This window comes from Caretta caretta, chromosome 7 (genome assembly GCF_965140235.1).
Source record: "Caretta caretta isolate rCarCar2 chromosome 7, rCarCar1.hap1, whole genome shotgun sequence".
In the NCBI taxonomy this organism is placed as follows: Eukaryota; Metazoa; Chordata; order Testudines; family Cheloniidae; genus Caretta; species Caretta caretta.
This window is the reverse complement of record NC_134212.1, coordinates 114,000,998-114,021,345: the sequence shown is the minus strand read 5'-3', so window position 1 is coordinate 114,021,345 and position 20,348 is coordinate 114,000,998. Positions and strand designations below refer to the sequence as shown.

The 20,348-nt window shown below is 41.5% G+C and overlaps 1 protein-coding gene across 8 annotated transcripts in view; it reads right to left on the bottom strand.

Annotated features, from left to right (window-relative positions):
• Positions 1-20,348, bottom strand: part of ABLIM1 (actin binding LIM protein 1) — a 312,371-nt gene that overhangs the window by 28,063 nt on the left and 263,960 nt on the right. For 7 of the 8 annotated variants that reach the window (XM_048857014.2, XM_048857017.2, XM_048857010.2 and 4 more), the window contains 4 exons: positions 16,886-16,921; positions 15,469-15,598; positions 2,929-3,033; positions 805-852 (listed from right to left, as the gene is read on the bottom strand). In XM_048857014.2, the coding sequence (XP_048712971.2) occupies positions 805-852; positions 2,929-3,033; positions 15,469-15,598; positions 16,886-16,921 (319 nt within the window). The remainder of the gene's footprint in view (positions 1-804; positions 853-2,928; positions 3,034-15,468; positions 15,599-16,885; positions 16,922-20,348) is intronic. The other variant, XM_048857012.2, reaches the window with a different exon arrangement.

Sequence of the window (20,348 nt, the reverse complement as noted above, 5' to 3'; positions counted from 1 at the left end):
AAAGGCAAATGCAAGAATTCCCTCATGAAATATAGTCACATGTGCTTTACCAAAATAAAAAAGCCTTTTCCTATTAAATACTCTATATTCATAGCAGAAGGCAATAGTGAATGAATTCAGTAATAACAGGGAGCATGTTCCAAAGCATCAGGCAGTGGCAAATCAGTTGTCTGGTCCCATCATTATTATTATGAGGAATGATAAAACAATGGGCAGCTTGGAAGGAGGTTTAAAGTAGCAATGAAACTGAATATTGGAAAAACAAATAGACTTTGCTATCCAAGCTGCTCCACTGGTTTTGCCAGTCAAATCGGCTCCCCAGAGATACACTGCATACAACACTTTCAACAATTCTACTTGTCCCTAGCTCTTTTAGCAAATTTGCATTTGGAATACTGGTTTGCCAATAAAAATCTCCATCTTTATGGTGGAAACAAAGCGTTGTACTTTATTTGCCTGAAACAAAAGTTAATACGATATATGCTGAGACCCTCCTGTTGAAAAATCAGTCTTACCATGATGAATTCCTGTAGGAATAGGTATGATATCTAAATCATGTTAAAGACACAAGGTGAAATCCTAGTCCCATATAAATCAACGGGAGTTTTGTCATCGACTTCAGTGGGGCCAAGATTCCACTCATTCTTTCTACTTGGCAATCTGTCCAACAAAAGCTGTTTTTAAACTAATATTTCCAATTTGTAATGTGTACGTGAAACACTGGATGTTTTCTGCTATCCTGTACAAATGTTGAATTGAGCGGACTCTCCTACTTAGAAAATACAGAGAGGAAAGAGGGTTTACCATGTTGTTTGTAGATCGGTGGTTTCCTGTAAATGTTGATGCCTTGATCTGTGGAATTAAAAAGCAGAAATGTGTGAACATGGGGAAGACTTCAGTTATGAATAAAAGAAAAACCGCAACACCAAACCAATAGACACACCAAACTAAGGAGTCAGCACAAGAAGAAGCCAGAAAGCTAGCTCTAGCATTACATATAGCTGGATTACTCGAGAAAATACTAGAACAGGTGAAAAGTCACAGACATGGGGTATGAAACCTTTTGCCATTTATTTTGCAACATGTTGATGCATCTAAGTCACGAGCCATTCATTTTAAATACTTAGAAGTGTATTAGTAACACAAAGGTTATAGAAGGAATGCAAGCAAAGGAGATATTCTGATGGTGAATACGGAAGCAACCGGGGCACAGCAACCCCCCAATGACTACATTCTGGAAAATTGTGCTTCAGCAATAGCGGCTTCATTCCCCTTCCAACCAAGGAGTTGGCCGAGTGTAGAGCAATGCAGCGAACCTACAGTCCACAGTAAAACCTGCTGGACATGTGGTCTAGCCTGCCATTTTGAAGAGCAGCCAATGCTTATACTGCACTGGGCCAGAGGGCTGCTCCATGCAATGCTAACTAGTGTCGTGCTAATACCAAACCACAACATGGAGAGATTAAAAGCATTTCTATGTGACAAATATTTGTACAGCACATTATCATTATGCATTAGATTTTAACTGCAACCCTCAGAACTCTGACACAGTATTTCTACAGCAACCTCTTCAAGAGCTGGGAATTTTTTTTTAAACAGATGCTAATTTAGAAACAGGCAAAGGTTCGTTCTAAAAAAAACCATACAAGTTCTTCACAGGAACAACAGGAAAGGTGATCCAAAATTAATGCTACAGTGAAAAACCAAGTATCATAATCCCATTATTCACAATGAGTTCTATTAGGGGCTGAAAATCTGCATTGCAAAATAACCATTTGCTACTGTATAATATAGATTTTGGTTACATTACCACAACTGTCACAGAAAATGTTTAGGAGCATACAATGCACATCATGGGTCCAATGAAAGCGCTAAAGGAAACAACTTTATGCATCTGATGAAGTGAGCTGTAGCTCACGAAAGCTTATGCTCAAATAAATTGGTTAGTCTCTAAGGTGCCACAAGTACTCCTTTTCTTTTTGCGAATACAGACTAACACGGCTGTTACTCTGAAACTTTATCTTTGGTATCAAGGAAAGGAACCTTACAAATCTATGAAAATTAAAGTAAATCCTGCCTGATAACGCCCTACATCACTGACTAAACTAGGCAAATTCACAACACAGAGACAAAGAGGCATTTTTTGTTCCTGCTAGTGGACCACTGTCTCTACTTGAATAACAAATAAGTGTAAACGCTACCAGGGTATTTAAGTGATGCAATAGATTCCACCTGCCTACACTGGAAAGCTATAAATAGAGACATTCCCTCATTCCATCTAAATACAGGAACAGGAAACTTTTTCCACAGTGGAAAAGTTGTAAATTTGACTTAAAACAGTCTGTCCCTTGTAAACAGGGCATGTTGACTTTATGTATCCTTGTATGGGAAGTCAAGTTATTGTACAAAAACAAAAAAAGAATTTTTCTCATCCAGTTTAAAAAAAAAAAAAGATCTAACTTGGAATGGTCTTGCTGAAGACAAAGCAAGTCAGGAGTTATCTTTATCAGATATGAAAATCACGAGCATGCTTAGATTTAACTGCTCTTGCTGGAGAGCATCATAACTGCTCCAGGCCCCATTCACCTCTCACATACACTAGTGTAAGTCAGGAGTAACTCTTCCAAGCATGGCTCAGAGCTTGGGGAAGTAAGAGAAGGATCAGGCCCTAAATGGTCAGCTCACTGTCTACTGACTAATACTGAACCACAACCCATTCTAATGCTGAAGCACAGGGCAAGAGAAAGCCACAATCCATTCCTCCACACTTGCTAAACACAAGACTCCTCTGAGCAGGTCCCTGTGAGTCAGAACACTGTGTGCGCATACCAAGTAAAACAGCGTGAAGTAATGGAGACAAGACAGAGGTGACAAAGGCTACATTCTACACTGTGACAGGACACCAAGACACACAGTGCCAGCTCCTACCTGGAACATGGAAATGTTTAGGGGCCTGAACGTAAGTTGGAGTTAGAGGGCGGCTGTCTGGCCGATAAGGGACAGGGGAGTTCCGACCGCTGGACGGCTCATTGCCTCCAATGAGAAGAAGGGAGAAAACAAAATGAGAAAAGGGAGAGTGATAAAGAAGCAAGCATAATAAAAACCCAACCAAAAGACGGTAAACTCAAAAATTCCAGGGAGGAAGAGAGGTTTAAAGCAGAACTAAAAACAAACAATATTCAACAGACTTGACTAGCACTGGGTGACTTTGCTTTTCAATATTCCTGCAGAGACAGAGATTCACATTCATACTGGAGTTGAGTTTTAAGCAGCTCAGATTCATTCTGACGGCATGCATGTAGGAGCTGTGTATTGGCAGCCTGGTGGTTAGATGGGCAGGGCGGGAGAGAGGAATGGAAGGTTATTTAGCAATGGTTCAGTACAGAGGTTGACAGTTTTGGTTATAAATCACAGGCATGTGGTATAGTAGTTGATATGCAAACCCAAAATGAAACTGGTTTCCAAGCATGTAGAAGCAGATGTTGGCAGCTGGAATACAATTCCCTAAATTGAAGGATCACAGACATTAGAAAAGGAAAATAGATGTTAGGTCACCTAGGCCATCTCAGAACATTGTTCTCCACAAATCTATTAGCTTAGCCGCACAGGAATTAAAATTCTTAAACTTAGGTCTTCATTATACGACTGTTCTGACTGGAACATTCCTTCCCCTCCCAGCAGATCCACCATATTAACCCAGGAGCCCTGAAAGTTGCTGAAATGAGCCAGAGACCTCTCTGCAGTGCTTATCTCCCACCCCAGACATCAAGATTTGAGAGCAAGTTTTCCATCCACATGGCTGCACAGACACTAACCAAAACTAAGGAAACCTTGGCCCTGATTCTCCACTCTCCTGCACCTTCTGCCATCATTTACACCTGTGTAAAGTGGACGAGAAGTGCTCGCCAATCAAAATAGAACACATGTGCACTTACTTTACACAGATGTAGTGACTCCAAAGGAGAACCAAGCCCCTTCTGTTTTTTAAATGTGTAGAAGGGGACCAATGCCAGCTGGAACTGAGTGACACAGTGAAAAGAGAAAGAGAGAAGGAAAAGTGGGCTTTAAATTTTGACAACCAGTGGAATTGCAGTTCCCAAAAGAAGTCACATTTTCCAGTCCAGTGTCCTTGTGAACTTTAACCTGTATTTCTAAGTAATGGCAAGGCACCCAGAGCTGTTGGCTAAGCACCTTTCTTATACTTTATAAATCCAATAATCAGATAAAAGTATTTTTGTTCCTACGGGTGGCCAGTAAGCTAAAAATGCGGCAGAAGGGCAAGGCAATTCACCGTACATACTACCTTGACTGAGGCATGCGATTAAACTACAAATTTTCCAAGAGGCCCCTCCACTTGTGCTTAAGGAAGTCACTTGCACCCTTGTGACTTGTCTATGCACATGAGGAATTGATGCACAAACACTATATTTGGGCATGATTTGCATGCACAAAATTTGTCCATACAAATGCATGTGCAAACTAGTATATGTATCACTTTGATTGTTTGGCCCTGTCTTGTTACACAGTCCCCAAATGTCCTGTGCCATCAGATGTTCCATGTGCTGTGATTCTTTTATTTTAGGTTCACTGGTTCTGAGTCCTGTTCAACCAATGGCTAATTTGGAAAACTACGTATCAGCTAGGAGTAGCAGAATGCACGATTATTTAAAGTGACATGGGTTATCTGTATGAGAGGGGTAGCCGTGTTAGTCTGTATCCACAAAAACAACGAGGAGGCTTTAATCTTTAATCTGTTAGTCTTTAAAGTGCCACCAGCCTCCTTGTTGGTTTTATGGTTATCTGTGTGTGGCAATTCAAGGATGTAATATTGTGTTCTGAAGTCAGGCTCTATAGAATATATCATTTTGGTTATGTTGACTTCTGATAGAGACTTGTTTCTATTAGAACATTATAAACTCCTTTTTATTAAGATAGTGCTTTGTAGACTGCCACCCCCACTGTAAATCTCAACACATAGCTAATTTGACATATTTTAAACTTGTATGCAGACACGTCATTCCCTCTTCCTGCTCCCACTGGTTGGGAGCAGTCATGCATTTAGCAGGAAAAACGTTTAATGAGAAAGGGTAATCAGAAGAGACTTCTTGAACTACACAGTCTTGCAGCAAGCAAATTATGGGTTTTCTGTGAGCGAAGCTTGCAATCCACACCTTGCTGTCAAGAGGTACATTTTACCTGCTGAATGTTGGTGACAACATGGCATGAAGGTGGGTCATGGCTGACGTTCATCACCATTTTGACAGATGGGAAGATGGATGTGGAGCGAAGTGACTGCCATGTCTGGGGTAAGGCTGAGGGTGGCTTTGCAAGAATGTGAAAGTGTTAGTGCCTCCATAAATAATTAGCTGCTCTGTACATATCCTGAAGAAGCCCTTCTACACTCCTTTTTATATTGACTACACATTAGTGAGCACAATCACATTGACTAAACTGTGCTGGATAATCCCACATCTAGGAACCCAGATGATATAACTAATAAGTTATATAACAGACCCCATTGACAGGGTAACCTGAATTGAACCAGGTCTCCCTGCACTTATTGCTTCACAGATGTTTCCATTCTGTTTTATTCCCGGAGGTTCCTCTGTAATGTCTTCCCAGTGACACCTGTCATTCGTGATGAATGATGCTTCGGTGGATAGACGTTAAATCCTAACCACTACTGCAGAGAATGGTGCACTTCACAGCACTTCTGTACCAGAGCCTTGTAGTGCTGTGTAAAAACTTCAGATACAGTTACAGCAGCAGCCCCAATTTGAGAAAGTGGAGTCCTGTGTTACAATAGATCATTTGCTCTCAAGAACCTGGTCCCTAAAAGTTTGCTGAGAAGAGTTACACAGAATTATAGCTTGATCTGCTGAGAGGCTTAGACCATGACGGCTCTTAAGAAAAAAGGGTTTATGAACACTAATATTTTAGCAAGAAGAGCACCGATAGGTACAATATGTACATTATATTGGCTCTGTATCATATATATATGATATATATGATATGATACAGAGTGAAAAGAACAAAGAATTTCTGGGCAAATAAAACTGTATTCTGACCCTCTCAGATCCCACTGTAGGCCAGGAGGTCTGTGTTAGCCTACCATCCGCCAGAGCTAGGATGCTAGACTATTCACTGCTCTGCCTGGGGGTTAAGCTCTTAGACAGTTTGGTGCCCCACCCTCCTTGAGGGCCTGGGTCCCTGAACTATCCACTGCTCTGCCCTGCCTGAGGGCTAGAGCACTACAGACTGTTTGAGATTCAGCCCCATTAGAATGGTCAGGACGCTAACACCTGGTCTCCTAATTCCCCCAATAATAGGCAGCAATTTGTTGATGTAGTGAGGCAGTCTGTCCAACCTTCGACCCAGAGGGGGAGGGATGACCGCAACACCACTACATTAAGTCTATTGCCATTTAACATCTCGCTAGACAGAGCAATGGAAAATTTGTTATTTCAGCATTTGAGTTGAAGAAAAACATGCAGGTTTTGAGATGGTGACAAAAAAAGCACACCCACCCAGCATGCATGACGATAATCACATGGGTGAGACATGACATACCTATGTAGAATGAAGTTGCAAGGAAGACAGGGGAGGAAGATAGGGGGGAAAAAAGTAAACACACAGCCCGGGAAAAAATAACGAAGAAATGAGAACATAATGGATTAACAGAAATGGAAGGTGGTTCTTATCAGCTCTGAGACCCAAGCCATGATGGTGACCTCAATCTGCGGGTCTACTGGAGAACAGCTTTGCCAGAGATGCAGGACATCATCTGAACAGTAATGACCAGAAGGTGGGTCATTCTTTCAGCAGAATTAAATTACTTTTCTCCTGACTCCAAACATACCAGAAGCTCCTTGCTGAGGAGAATTTCTTTGAACTGGATAAATGAAATCAGCCGTGAAATTCAACTAAAAAGGAGAACATGTTTATAATGGAATGGAAAAACCTGGCAGTAGCCAGTGAAATCTATAGTGCACTTCATTTTCAAAACGTCTAGGGCAGGGGTCCTCAACCCCAACAGGTAACACAGATCATGCGACCAAATGGGAGGAGGGTGCTCGTATGGAAAGTCACTGCACTAGGGAATGCTACTCCAGGAAGCAAATGTTCCTTATGATACTTCCAGAGTAACATACATAATGGACCTCACAAAGAGAATTCTGGCGTGTGAGTTGTCCCTATGGTCTGTCTTTGGAATATAAGCAAAAAGTGCGCATATGAGTGTGCATGTATGTGTAAAAGTGGACTCACTCCCCTGCTCCTTCATCTACCCAGATAATCCATGGCTGGTGTGCAGCCATTAGGTGTATGCTTGTGCTTTGTGATTCCTTCCATGTCTGCAAAGGAACATGTCTTATACTGCCTCAAACATAAGCCTGTGTTGTGGCACTTTGTAAACTTCCAAAGCATTGCAGCAGTTCTAGTTATGTAGCCACAAAGCACGCTGGAGCCCTTCAGGGAATGGCTACACTGAAGAAAAAGGTGTGTTCTTAACTCAGGTTAGCTTACTCAGGTTAGAATAGCAGTGAAGACACAGCAACTCAGCTTCTAACTCAAGTTAGCAGCTTAAATTCAAGCCCATTAGGGAGCCTGGGCTGGAACTCAAGCCTCTTCACTGATAGTTTAACCCAAGTTAGCTAACCTGAGCTAAGAACACATCTTTCTTTTGGCAGTGTAGCCATACCCTCAGTCTGCCAGCACTGAAGGAAACAAACCCCTAGGAATATGAACTCTAACAGGCCGGAGATGAGGAGAAAATCAGAAGTGGTTTTAATTTATATAGATCGTTCGGATGCAGCAGTTGGGGAAGTGGAATTCAGAGACCTTTCCCTTCTCTTAACTCTTTCCATTTGTTCCTTTTCACTACCTAATCCTCCTCCTAAACTCAGGTACCTTATGCTTCAGGGATCAGCTGATAACCATTTAGAGTCAGGAAAAACTTTTGTATAATATTGCATGAGTCTGGTCCTTTCTGACATGCCCAGCATTGGCCCCACCCATAGAGGCACCACTGACTGAATGGCAATCTGTATATGCCTTTCTCATGCAGATTCCCTATCCTCCTGCTGCCCTCTGTCTTGCTTACCACTGCTACTTTCTTTGCTTGCAAGGCTGGCTTGCAGCCAGCAGGCTAGGAATCCCAGGCCTGGCTCATAGCTCAGTGCATTCTGGGATGCCTATGACCAAAGAAGCCCCACTTCAGACAGCTCCAGATCTTTATGGTGACTGCCACACGACTTCCATGCAGAAATAGGGCCAAGCTCACAGAACCAGGCACAGGCTAAAATACACAGACACATCCAGCTCCTTGTCAAATTATCACTGAGTCTCTGCACCTCTGAATAACCACTGCACTAACATGCCAGGACAACTCCTGCCAGCTTGCAGCCCTCCTCAGGCTGTGGTGAGCCACCGTCCACCCGTCTGTAAGGATTTCTGGCCTCTACTTCCTATGTGGAGCAGAAAGCCAGGAAATTGAGCCAAACCACGTCTTTCTTCCAGGGCAGGGCTGTTAGAGCATTCAATTTCTGCTGCAGCCTGCAAGCACTGGAGTCAGTACCACACAGGCAGGCACTGGGGAATGGTGCTCTGAGTGAGATCGAGAGGGGTGTGTGTGTGTGTGCGGATGTGGGGATGCGGCCCCATGTGGTAACACGTGCCTAAAGTCACCATTCCAGTGCCAGGCACATTTTGCGAGGGCAGGTGACCTCTCATGCAATGATGCCTCTAAACTCAGAGGCCCAGTTCACCCATGAGCCTGCTGCGGCTCTGCAATGCTCTTGAAGACCTCTGAAAAATCCTAGGCAGAGGGGGCAAAATTCTGGCCCCATTCCAGTCAACAGGAGCTTTCCATTGACTTTAATGGGGTCAAGGTTTTGCCTATGGACGTGTGCTTGTATATGCTCCATAGCTAAAGCAGCAACCCTCTTTCCCCAGTGTAGACACAGTTACATTGACATAAAAGGAGTACTTGTGGCACCTTAGAGACTAACCAATTTATTTGAGCATAAGCTTTATTTGAGCATAAGCTTTCGTGAGCTACAGCTCACTTCATCGGATGCATACTGTCCACAGTATGCATCCGATGAAGTGAGCTGTAGCTGACGAAAGCTTATGCTCAAATAAATTGGTTAGTCTCTAAGGTGCCACAAGTACTCCTTTTCTTTTTGCGAATACAGACTAACACGGCTGTTACTCTGAAACCTGTCATTATGCAAGGCACTGCATTTAGCCGTATGGAGTGGAAATCTATCAACTGCATGAAAGGCAGTTTCCACAGTATGCATCCGATGAAGTGAGCTGTAGCTGACGAAAGCTTATGCTCAAATAAATTGGTTAGTCTCTAAGGTGCCAAAGTACTCCTTTTCTTATTGACATAAAAGTCCTTAAACCAGTATAGTTTATTCTGGTTTGGCAAAACAAAATATGTTGTACCCGTATAAAGTGCCTTAGGGTATGTCTACACTGGAAACTTCAAAGCGCTGCGCGGGAACGCTCCCACAGCAGTGCTTTGAAGTGTGAGTGTAGTCGCACACAAGCGCTGGGAGAAAGCTCTCCCAGCACTCCTGGTAATCCACCTCCACGAGGGGATTAGCTCCGAGGGCTGGGAGAGCCTGTCTACACTAGCACTTTAAAGCGCTCAGACTTGCTGCATGCAGGGGGGTGATTTTTCACACCCCTGAGCCAGCAAGTTAGAGAGCTATAAAATGTAAGTGTAGCCAAGCCCTTATACTCATACAACTGTGTCAACACTAGGGCTTTTACTGGTATAACTAGGTCACGCCTTAACAACAGTTAAGCTTTAAGTTTAGACCAGGCCTAAGTGAGTTTATGTTGGTTTAATGCACACACCAGCAGTGCTAACAAACAGGAAGGTGTACGTTAAAGAAGAGAAAATGTACACCTTCTTCTGACTCATCAGCATTTAAATTACATCAATTTATATTCCCTTACACAATCAAGAGAAAGTGGGTGTGGTAATATCTTTTATTGAACCAACTTCTGCTGTTGAGAGAGACACGCTTTCAAGCTTCCAGGACCTGCGGAAGAGCTCTGTGTAAGCTCTTTCACCAATAGAAGTCACTCCAATAAAAGACATTACCTCGTCCACCTTATCTCAGTAATATCCTGGGACCACTGTGGTTACGACAACAGCCCTTACAGATTGGTAGATAGGACACAGAGTCTGACCAAGTGTATGGGAATTCATTTTACGTCTCACCTTTGAATTTGGCCAAGTGTATCCATCATTTCAAAGTATCCACAGACAGGATTGCAAAGCCCATTTGAGGGGGACGGAGGGTTTTTTTGTCCCTGCATTATATATGAATGTGGAGCATAGTGGTCATATGCAGCTATTCTCCACCATCTACCCTGAAAAGGAGACACCTAGGATAGACAAGACACCTTATGTGGCTACATATTCATGAAGTTCTCACTAGACCCTACAAAGCCAATGCCAGCTCCCTTGTGCTCTGCTACACTGATCCGGAAGAAATGTACTTGGACACAGAGGAATGGCAGAGGGAAGGCAGAGTACAGAATGTAGTATGGATACCCAGCTCTATCCCATCACTGGCTAACAAAAAGCTCAGATATAAATATGGAACAGTGGGCAGCATGTACCATATGATGCATTCTAATCAACACATTTTGAATGTCAAAGAAATGAAAAGGAAAAAAAACCATACCATGCAAACTATATAATCTCTCCATATAACACTATGTACACACATGTAAAATCGTACAGTACATGAGCATATAGAGAGATAGCACATGTGCTCCCAGATTCTAGTTAATGAAGAAATGTCTGTCATCATGAGCCTTTTACAGCCTCATCCAATGAGCGCTGTGAGTTAGGGATTAAAAGGGATAATTTGAATCGTTCATTTAACCCCTATTCTGAATCCTTGCTTGTCTGATACTTGGATTTCATTATTTTAGCACTATACGTGCCCAATTACATGCCCAACCAATTGGAATACAGCTTGCAAAGGTACAGCATTATGTCTTTGTTAGCCTCTTAGGTAAAATGACCTGGCTGCACAGATTACTGTAGGTTAATCATGTGCAGTACAATATACCAGGCCTACTTCTCTCTTCACTTATACTGCCTTTGCAGCAATGTAACTCCATTGACTTCAGTGGATTTACACTTGTGGGACAGGAAAATCAGGCCCATTGCAAAGTAGAATTCGGTACCTTGACCTTTGTAAATTATTTAGATTCTGGGAAAAAGGGTACAAAATTCTGAGGTTGGGTTCAATCCTTGGGGAAACTCCGAGCTTTCTGTAGGTGCTGAGTGCCCTCACCTCCCAGTGGAGTTAAGGCTTGTTGTCCAACTGAAAACAGGGAAACATTTTTCTTTTCGATTAGTCACAGTGAAGATTTCCCCCTCTTTGATAAAAAAAATAAATAGAAATTGAAACGAAGTGCCACATCTCTGGCTGACGTAAATCAATACAACTCCCTTGCTGATCTATGCTGATTTATACCAGCTAAGACCCTAGCCCAATGAATCTTACTTAAGCCAAAGTTTTGTATACAAAATCTCCTGGTACAATGGTGGAATCTTCTAATTTTGCTACACATTTATCTTATAGGAAACATGCCCTTTTCCTAGTGTCCCATTTGGATTGACAGATTTAACCCCCAAGAGTCTTATTTTTCAGATGACTGAAAACAATTGGGAAGGAATATGAAGAGAGTTTTCCTGTGTTATCTGTTGAAAAAGCTATTCTCTTAACAGTAATGGAAAAGGGACAGAAGTGCCTTTGGAAGGAGGGTGAGCATTAATCTAGATTTACAGCAAAAGAATGTTGAAATTGCAAAGTTTATGGATCAACTGCATGCTGAAATGAGCAGTGCATCGATTTTTAAGGGTCCCCATCTTTTAAGTACGAAGTGAGATTTCTTACTGGGACGCAATTAAAAGAATTGGAAGGAATGGGTTGGAAGTGCATGTTAATAAAAAAAAAATCTACAAAAATGAAAGGATCAAAATCAGTAACATTGACCTGAGTGTTTGAGGGAAATAGAAGGTTGAGCTTTATTAGCATTACTTGAAAGACCACGGCAACAATCTGTTTAAAATTCTTTTACTGGTAACACCAATGCTGTCTGCATTGGTCAACAGAACAGGAATATAAAATATGCTCAGCTCATGCTACTGCCTCTTCCCTGAGCTCTCACAGCAAATGTAAATTGTGACCTCACCCAACCGATACTCTCCATTTCACCAGCATGTTGGGGAAATGAGAGCACCAACTGGCCTCTGCTCCAGTAAAAATGAAAATAAAATACAACTTTCACAGAAGGCAAGAAGCAGAAATAGAGGTTAACTATCTGGAATGAGCTCACTGAAGGGGCAGAAAGCAAAGATGACAAATCCCCCCTTCCCCACACAAAAAATCAACAGAAAAGAGTTTGAACAATTTTAGACAAAAAAATAATAATGAGATTTTAACAACATTTGGTCAGACAGCAATCAGTGCTGTCATAATTAACAGTGATGCGTTTCCTTGTTGCCGTTGATCTTTACATGATGTAAAAGCTTTTTATTCAATATTCTCAACTGGCTTGACCTCATCCAGGCAATATTAGCGGGAAGTTTTTAAACTTAAATATTTATATTTTAAGGATCCAGAATTAATAAGAATTAAATTGGACATGAGAGGTCCTATGTGGATTACAGACTGCTATGGAAATAAGCAAAATTCAGTACATCTCTTTTCTAAGTGGTGGATGATAATGCTTTCCTGTATATTTATTACACGCAATATACATTCTGACTCTTTAACTAGGGCCCTTAGAAATGACATATTTCCTCAGAGAGAAGATGCTATGTCAGTCTAACACAGTTGTAGGTGTAATGACACATTCGGAGGCATGCTGAGAGCTACGCAGCCAATGGCCACCTTATGGAGATGCATCTTATTAGCTTTGTCCAAATGCTAATAAATCTCCATTCTGTAGGGCACTAACTGGAAAGGCCTGGCTCCTTACCTTTGACATGGGGAATGAAGTGGTGTCGGAATGGGGAGTTAGGGCGGGAGTCATTGTGGGTGGAGCTGAGACTGCTAGTGCGCAGGTATGACAACCGTTGCACACCAGTAGACAGCAGCTCTGCAGCAGCAAGGAATCGTGGGGCAAGACCAAATGAAAACAAAGAAAAAACAAAAAATAAGAGGCAGGGAAAGAGGCTTCAAAGGAAACACCACTGAACAATTAGGAGTCTGAAAAGTAGGAAGACAAAAGGTTAAAGTAATACCAGGGTTCAAAAATATTATGCAAAGTTGTAGGAAGTATTTGAAAACAGGCTCAGATTTATATTGTACATCCCATTTAGTATAACATTCTCTGGCATAAAGAGCTACTGATTTACCAGAAATCAGCCTGCTATCCTCTGCAAACATCACAAACTCTAAATCCAAATTAATTTGGAAAGCAGCTGCTTTGATAAGTGCCTAACCAAATAACAGCAGTCCAGAGGCATGCAAGAGGTTTCCTATTGTTTTAAGAAATTCCAAAGAGCAGCTGAGGCGGGTGGTGAGGGTGAAAGGCTGCAAACTTTTGCAAAACGTTTAAAGCACGAATTGCTTAAAGAAATGATGTGCTAGCAGTGTCAACAAAAAGGAACCACTCCAAAGTGGTTCACTTCTTTCTCAAGGGTTGCCCTGGAGCCAGACAAAGCAAGAAGTTATGTAAGAGAACTCAGCTTAATCATGCAAGAAGTATCTATGTTCTTGCCAACAATAAGGTGATCAGATAGGTACTGCTTTAACTGATCAACTCCAGTAATGCTGGGAGAGAATTACAGAGCATTACAAATGATTAGCTCAAAGCATGTTGGAAAGATAAAAAATAAGAATGCTAAAGGCAAATGGTATTATGTGTAGAACAGAAACAAATGAGTAATACAAATTTCTTGAGAAATGAGCCAAAGATGTGATATTTAAGTAGCTATGATCTGAAACAAAAGCCCCCAAAATACTCTGTGCCCCACAAACTTAGGCAGATTTCAGATCTGCATCCAAACTTTGTGGCTTGAGCTCATCTCTACACTGAAGGAAAGCTGGAGAACATATAAACAGAGAGATTGTTCCAAAGAAAAGTACTTTACACAAACACATGGCATTTTTTTTTTAACTGAAATAGTGAAACTCAGTGTCACAGTAAACTTTGGAATAAAGCCCAGATTTGTCCAAATCAATGACAAACAAAACGTGAAAAACCTTAAGAGATCTGATAGCACTAAACAGAAGTTTGCAGCTTTTTCATACTTTGTCAGCCGCCTTTGGTTTTAACTACAATGCACATCTTAAAACATCATCATCATGTTATCAGTATCTTGTAACGTACAATATTGACTTTGTCCCACATCATGAAATTAGGTCCTTAAAATGAAGTATTTTTTGATATAGGTAACTAGAAGTTTTCAGCCCGCCACCACTAGAAGACAATTAAGTCACTCAAACTCCATACTGATCATTCTTTCATAGATCCCTACTTTTAAAAATACAGATCCTACTGCATATGGCCTTTTGGTATCCCAACCATTCTGGTGCTGGGTAATCAGTGATGGGAATATGGCTGTATGAGTGTATTGCTTAATTTAAAACTTCATTACAAAGATTTTATTTCATCAATATAATGTGAAAACTCAACATATCTGGAGGAGTAGATTAAAAAATAACCTTTAGAACCATATTTCATCAAAATGAGTGCCTCACGTGTATTTATAAAAATGCAAACATATGCATATATTTCATACATACAATGAATAATTGTGAATGTACTGGGGACTTGAAGCAGTGTGTATGTTTGTCTATTTTTTACATGCAACTGTATTACTTCTGAGTGAATAAGTTAGATCCACATTATTTAAATGTAGCCCTTGGCAACAGACTAGGCTTTTAATTAAGAAATTCTACTTGGCAAATATGAGCCGAAATTTTCAGAAGTGACTAGTGATTTTGGGTGTCTGAATTTTTGGGTGCCCCCTTGAGACACCTTAAATGGGCCTCATTTTTAGAGGGCGCATGCTCAGCACTTTCTGAAAATCAGGAGTCTCTAAGGTGTTAGGTACTCAAAATCACTAGTCACTTTAGAAACTTAGGCCATGATTTTTATTTCCAAGATGTATTGTTTTCCTTCAGACACCAGGCAGCCTCCCTGAATTTCATGCAGCAAAAAATGGTTTACGTTCAAATACATAAAAATATTCCTAATTCGACTTTGTTATAAAACAGGTGAGTAATTTACAATACATTCATACACTAATTGGTCTTGTATTTGTCAAAAAATGAGACGAATAAATAGGAATGAGAGTTTTAAAATTTGCCACTAGCTTTTCAACGCTAAACAATTAATAGTTTCTTCTCTATTTCATTAAGTGACATAATAAGAAATACAATGCTTCAAGTTGTAAATTGCTGATGCAGTTGCTCTTACCAGGTCTGTGGAAATGCTGAGGGGAGCGTGACATTGTGGGAGTGTAGCTGTGTCGACTATACACCGGAGAACTAATAGAGCCCTGACTGGTTGACCTGTGAATCATCCGATCCCGAACATCCTGATAACCCTGAAGAATAAGAAGCATTAAAAGAATTAATAATAATAATAATAATAAAAATGTTTAAGTGCACTCCGGACAATTTGCCAACTATACTTGGTTTTCAATGGCCTCAAGATGTCAGTGGAACCTGCTAAAGGAATAACATCCTTTCATCTTAATGTCTGTTTCATCATCACACAGTACTATCTGTCATCAGAAGTTCTCTCATGGAATCCACTGTAGAGACTAACAGCTAAGTTCTAGAGTCCTATAATTCCATCTGACCTGCAGGCTAAATTCTGGTAAGTAACACTGAGGCCTCAATTTTCATAAGTGACGAGTGATTTGGGGTGTTTCATCCTGAGATTCCTTAAGAAGGCCTGGTTTTCAAGGCTCAACCACCACCCCCTAAGAATCAGGCTCTTCTAAATGTTTTTTATGTGGCCATCCAAAAACAGAGGCACCCAAGATCACTGGTCACTTTTGTAAATCTTGGAACAAAAAAAAAAGCAAACAATCCCCCTGCAACACACCTTTCCTGTGGGAGAGGTGTAACTGGAAAACTCCAAGACCATAAGCATGTTCATAAAATTACTATAGAACTGGAAGCATGTAGAGGTAAGCATACATTTTACTTACGAAAACAGAACAAGTGACAATGTATATACTGTATACTGCTAGCAACTAAAATCTTGACAAATGCCTTTACGTTTGTTAAAAGAAAAGGAGTACTTATGGCACCTTAGAGACTAACAAATTTATCTGAGCATAAGCTTTCGTGAGCTATAGCTCACTTCATCAGATGCATGTAGGATACAGACTAACACGGCTGCTACTCTGAAACCTGTCTTTACGTGTGTTGAGTGTCACTATAATGTTCACAGTACCCTCTAGAGGAATGCCACAGTAATGTTTTCTCACAAAGATGTTAATGGTAAGCAGCGTACAGTATTCAGATGCTTAGGGACAGGTCTTTGGTTGCTGTAAATCAGCACCGCTCCTGATTTGGCCCTGATCTATGCGCCAAAACAAAGAAGAATTCATGAAAGTGACCTTCGCTGTATAGACTTTTGATAAATGCCTTTGCTCTGCAGACATCAAATCCCGCAGTGGCTTCATTCTCCATAGCAATCAGGCAGATAGCACTAAATGTCCTCTCTTTTGATTTTCCTGCACTTTCAATAATCAAAAAAGCTGTGCTATGTAAATAGCAAATAGAACTCGGCTGCCTAGAACAAGCAATAACTGCACTTCCTGGCAGCAATAATTCTAGCAATTGTGACACATTGCCCCAGAGGGCTCCATCAGACTTACTTCTGCAGACGGGGTGGGAGACAGTGTCCTTGGAGACTGAAAGACATGAAAGAGAGAATGTTACAGAAACAGGCTTGCTCCTGCTTTGCCAGCAAATGCTGATCTAAACACACCTAGGTTAGATACATGTGTGACTTGTTTTGGCTTGAGTGCATGATATTTCATTATGGGCAATTTATCACATGGCTTTACATGACCATGTATCTGGCTTTCTACCACATTGAAGTCTTTAAACTATTCAGTTTAAAATATACCGAGATGCATATTTAGAAGCAAAAAGGGAAAAGTTCAGGGGAGTAAACTGGTGCAAATGGAAAGTGATGATTTCAAAACTAACCTGATTCAAAAAAGCAGTTGGGATCAAACGTGTCTCTACTGAAGTCAATGGCAGAATTCCCATTGACTTCAATAAAGCCAGGATTTCACCTACAGTTCCTTAGTTCTACACTACAGGTGAAAGTCGATCTAAGCTACACAATTTGAATTACATTAGAAGCGTAACTCAAGTTGACGTAGCTTAGATCTACTTACCACGGGGCCCGCACCATGCTGAGTCAATGGGAAAAACTCTCCCCTCGTCTCCCATTATTCTTCTCATTCTGGTGGAGTACCAGAGTTGACAGGAGAGCAATTGGCGGTCGATTTAGCGGGTCTTGACTAGACCCGTTAAATCGACCGCAGGCGGATCAATCGCTGCAGCCTCGATCCCACCAGTAGTGGAGACAGGCCCTTAAAAACCAACAGGGATACTCAGATGCTTAAAGTTACACAAGACCTTAAGTGTTTTGCTAGATCATCACACACCACAGTTACACCACATTTACATGGGTCATTTTATTGACAGGGTAATAGTAGTTTTAGCATTTCTGGGGTTAAGCCTGTAGTCCTGATGTCAGCAAAACTCTCATTGACTTCAATGAGAATTTTCCCAGCTTTAGAACTGTTGGGTTGGTCTCTCTCTAGTACAGCAGTAGACAGGTTCAAGAAAAAACTGTTCCAGATTACAACAGCGGCGATATAAGCAGCAGTAGGTGGTCAGGGTCCTTCAGTGCTATAGTCTCTTGAAATAAAGGGAATACTGATGAAAAGTGACTCCCACAGTAATTAATGCACCAAAGTCAAGAGGCCCAACTCCTACACCCATCAGGGCACTACGGTGGGAGAGAAATTGCAGACCTGTGGATTCTGTACAGCTTGAACATTCAGAACGCTTATAAACATCTTCAACGGTCAGCCCAGATGTATATTTATACCGAAACAACAAACCTTTCTAATGCCACTATATATTACAAAATGATTTCTTCCTATTTGTGTATCTATTATGTTAACAAGTTAATACCCACAGTACTTCACATCCTGAGCTTAGCTTCACTTCCCAACTAACTCCCATAGCCACTGTAACTAAATTACTAGCTGGTTGGCCTCCACTAGGTGGTGCTATGTGAAAACTTTTTTCATTGCAGACTTTTAAAGACACAGTACAGGGATTTATTAAGGAATGAACTGAATTGATTAGAGAGAGACTATTATAGCCATTTTAAAAATGATTAAAAGGAAAAGTCTAATGCTACCCTATATTGTGCCTGGAACCACAGAGAAGAGGAAAACAAGGGGCAGAGCAGCTGCCCAAGGAACAGCTGAAGCAGCTTTCCATCTGCTCTGCTGCCGTAGAGCATTTCTGCCTGATAAATAGGTCCCAAAATTCAGAGTAGTCAGCACCTAGCCAGCTCCAGAGGCTGGTGAAGCAGGGAGGCAGAGTCAACAGTTTGTACCCCTTGGGTTGGGGCTGCTAGCAAACTTGTGCTTGGAGAAAAAGTTCCATGTGCTCTGTCCTCCTTGCTGACTCACAGCTTTGCCCTATTTATGTTGATGGGGTTTCTGTACAACTTAGGGGAGAAGAATTCAGTCTGACAAAGTTTCATTGCAAAGGAGCATGAGGGATGGATGGAAAATACCTCAGAGTTTCTCTCCACTCTCCTGTCTGGGCGCACAGGACTATAATTGGAGCTGTGTGCATAGTAAGGGGAGAGCGGACCCCACAGAGCTTATAAGAGGTAACGGCACTGAACTCTGTTTGCTACATAAAAGAAACAGAAGTGAATAAGACTGTCTATTATATTGTGAAACATTCATGGGTAAGTTCCCAATAGGAGATTTTGGTTGCAGCACTCAGCAAAACTCCTGTACCTCAAACTGGCACTGCTCTAATCCCCATTGGGCTTTTGCATAAAATGACCCCTCTTGTTTGAGGGGACTGTAGCAAATTTTATTTAATTGTATCAAATGGACGTTGAAAAAAACACAGCCCTTCCCACGAATTGTGACAAAACCAATTAAAGCCCAACGGAAGGTTCATGCAAGTCTATCATATTTCATTTTTATAATGTCAGATTAAAAGTCACATGCAACAAACTACAGAGAGGGATATAGCTAATCAGGAGTGTGCCCAGGGAACTGATTTATCCCCCACGTTATACGTTAGGATTGACCGCTGCTTAACTGGACTGCCCTTGTCAATGAACACCCCAAATATGTACATCCCAGTGCCAAGAAAATTAATACGTTCCCCAGCAACCATGGCAACCACTTATTTCACAATGGGGCCATGCGTAGACCCTGTGTTGGCAAGGCCTTAGACAGTGGTAATGCAGTGTCTTTGAGGGCAAATGTGGCAGCCACTACTGGTTAGATTTTCACGAGAGCTTTTCACTGAACACACTGCGCTCCTTTGGAAATATGGCCACTTCTTTACGTACCTAAATGGGAACTGAGAGCTTGAGGATATGGCCCTAAAATAGGGCTTGATCCTGCACTCACTGATGCCAATGGCAAATGCCCATTAACTTCAGAGGTGCAAAATCAGACCCCCTACTCAGGAAAAGCTTACCTGTAGCATTGTACACGGAAACCTGAGGAGTTATTTCTGAAAGGATGCAATGGCTTCTTGAAAGGCTATCATATGGACCTTTAAAGTCAACATGGAACATCACCAGGCAGTGAAAGAAGGGAACTCTTTAACAGACTTTCATGAATTGGAGAAATTGCCATTGTGTTCCTTTTTGGATTTTTAAGGTTGAGTTATGACGACTATCGCAATCCACCTCTCTTAGTTTCTCTTTTTTGCTCTTGGCATACAATATGAATATGAATAGTAAGTAATATGGCATATGATGTAAAAGACAGTTACCTTTTCCCGTAATTGGTGTTCTTCGAGATGTGTTGCTCATGTCCATTCAACTTAGGTGTCTGTGCTCACCACAGACACTAGTGCTGGAAGTTTTCCCCTCAGCAGTGTCCGTAGGGGACCAGCTCTGGTGCCCCCTGGAGTGATATGTATATGCCGCGGCATATAGGGTGCCGCCGGCCCCCTCCACGCTCAGTTTCCTCTTGCTGGAAACTCCGACAGTGGGGAAGGAGGGTGTGTCATTGAATGGACACGAGCAACACATCTTGAAGAACAACA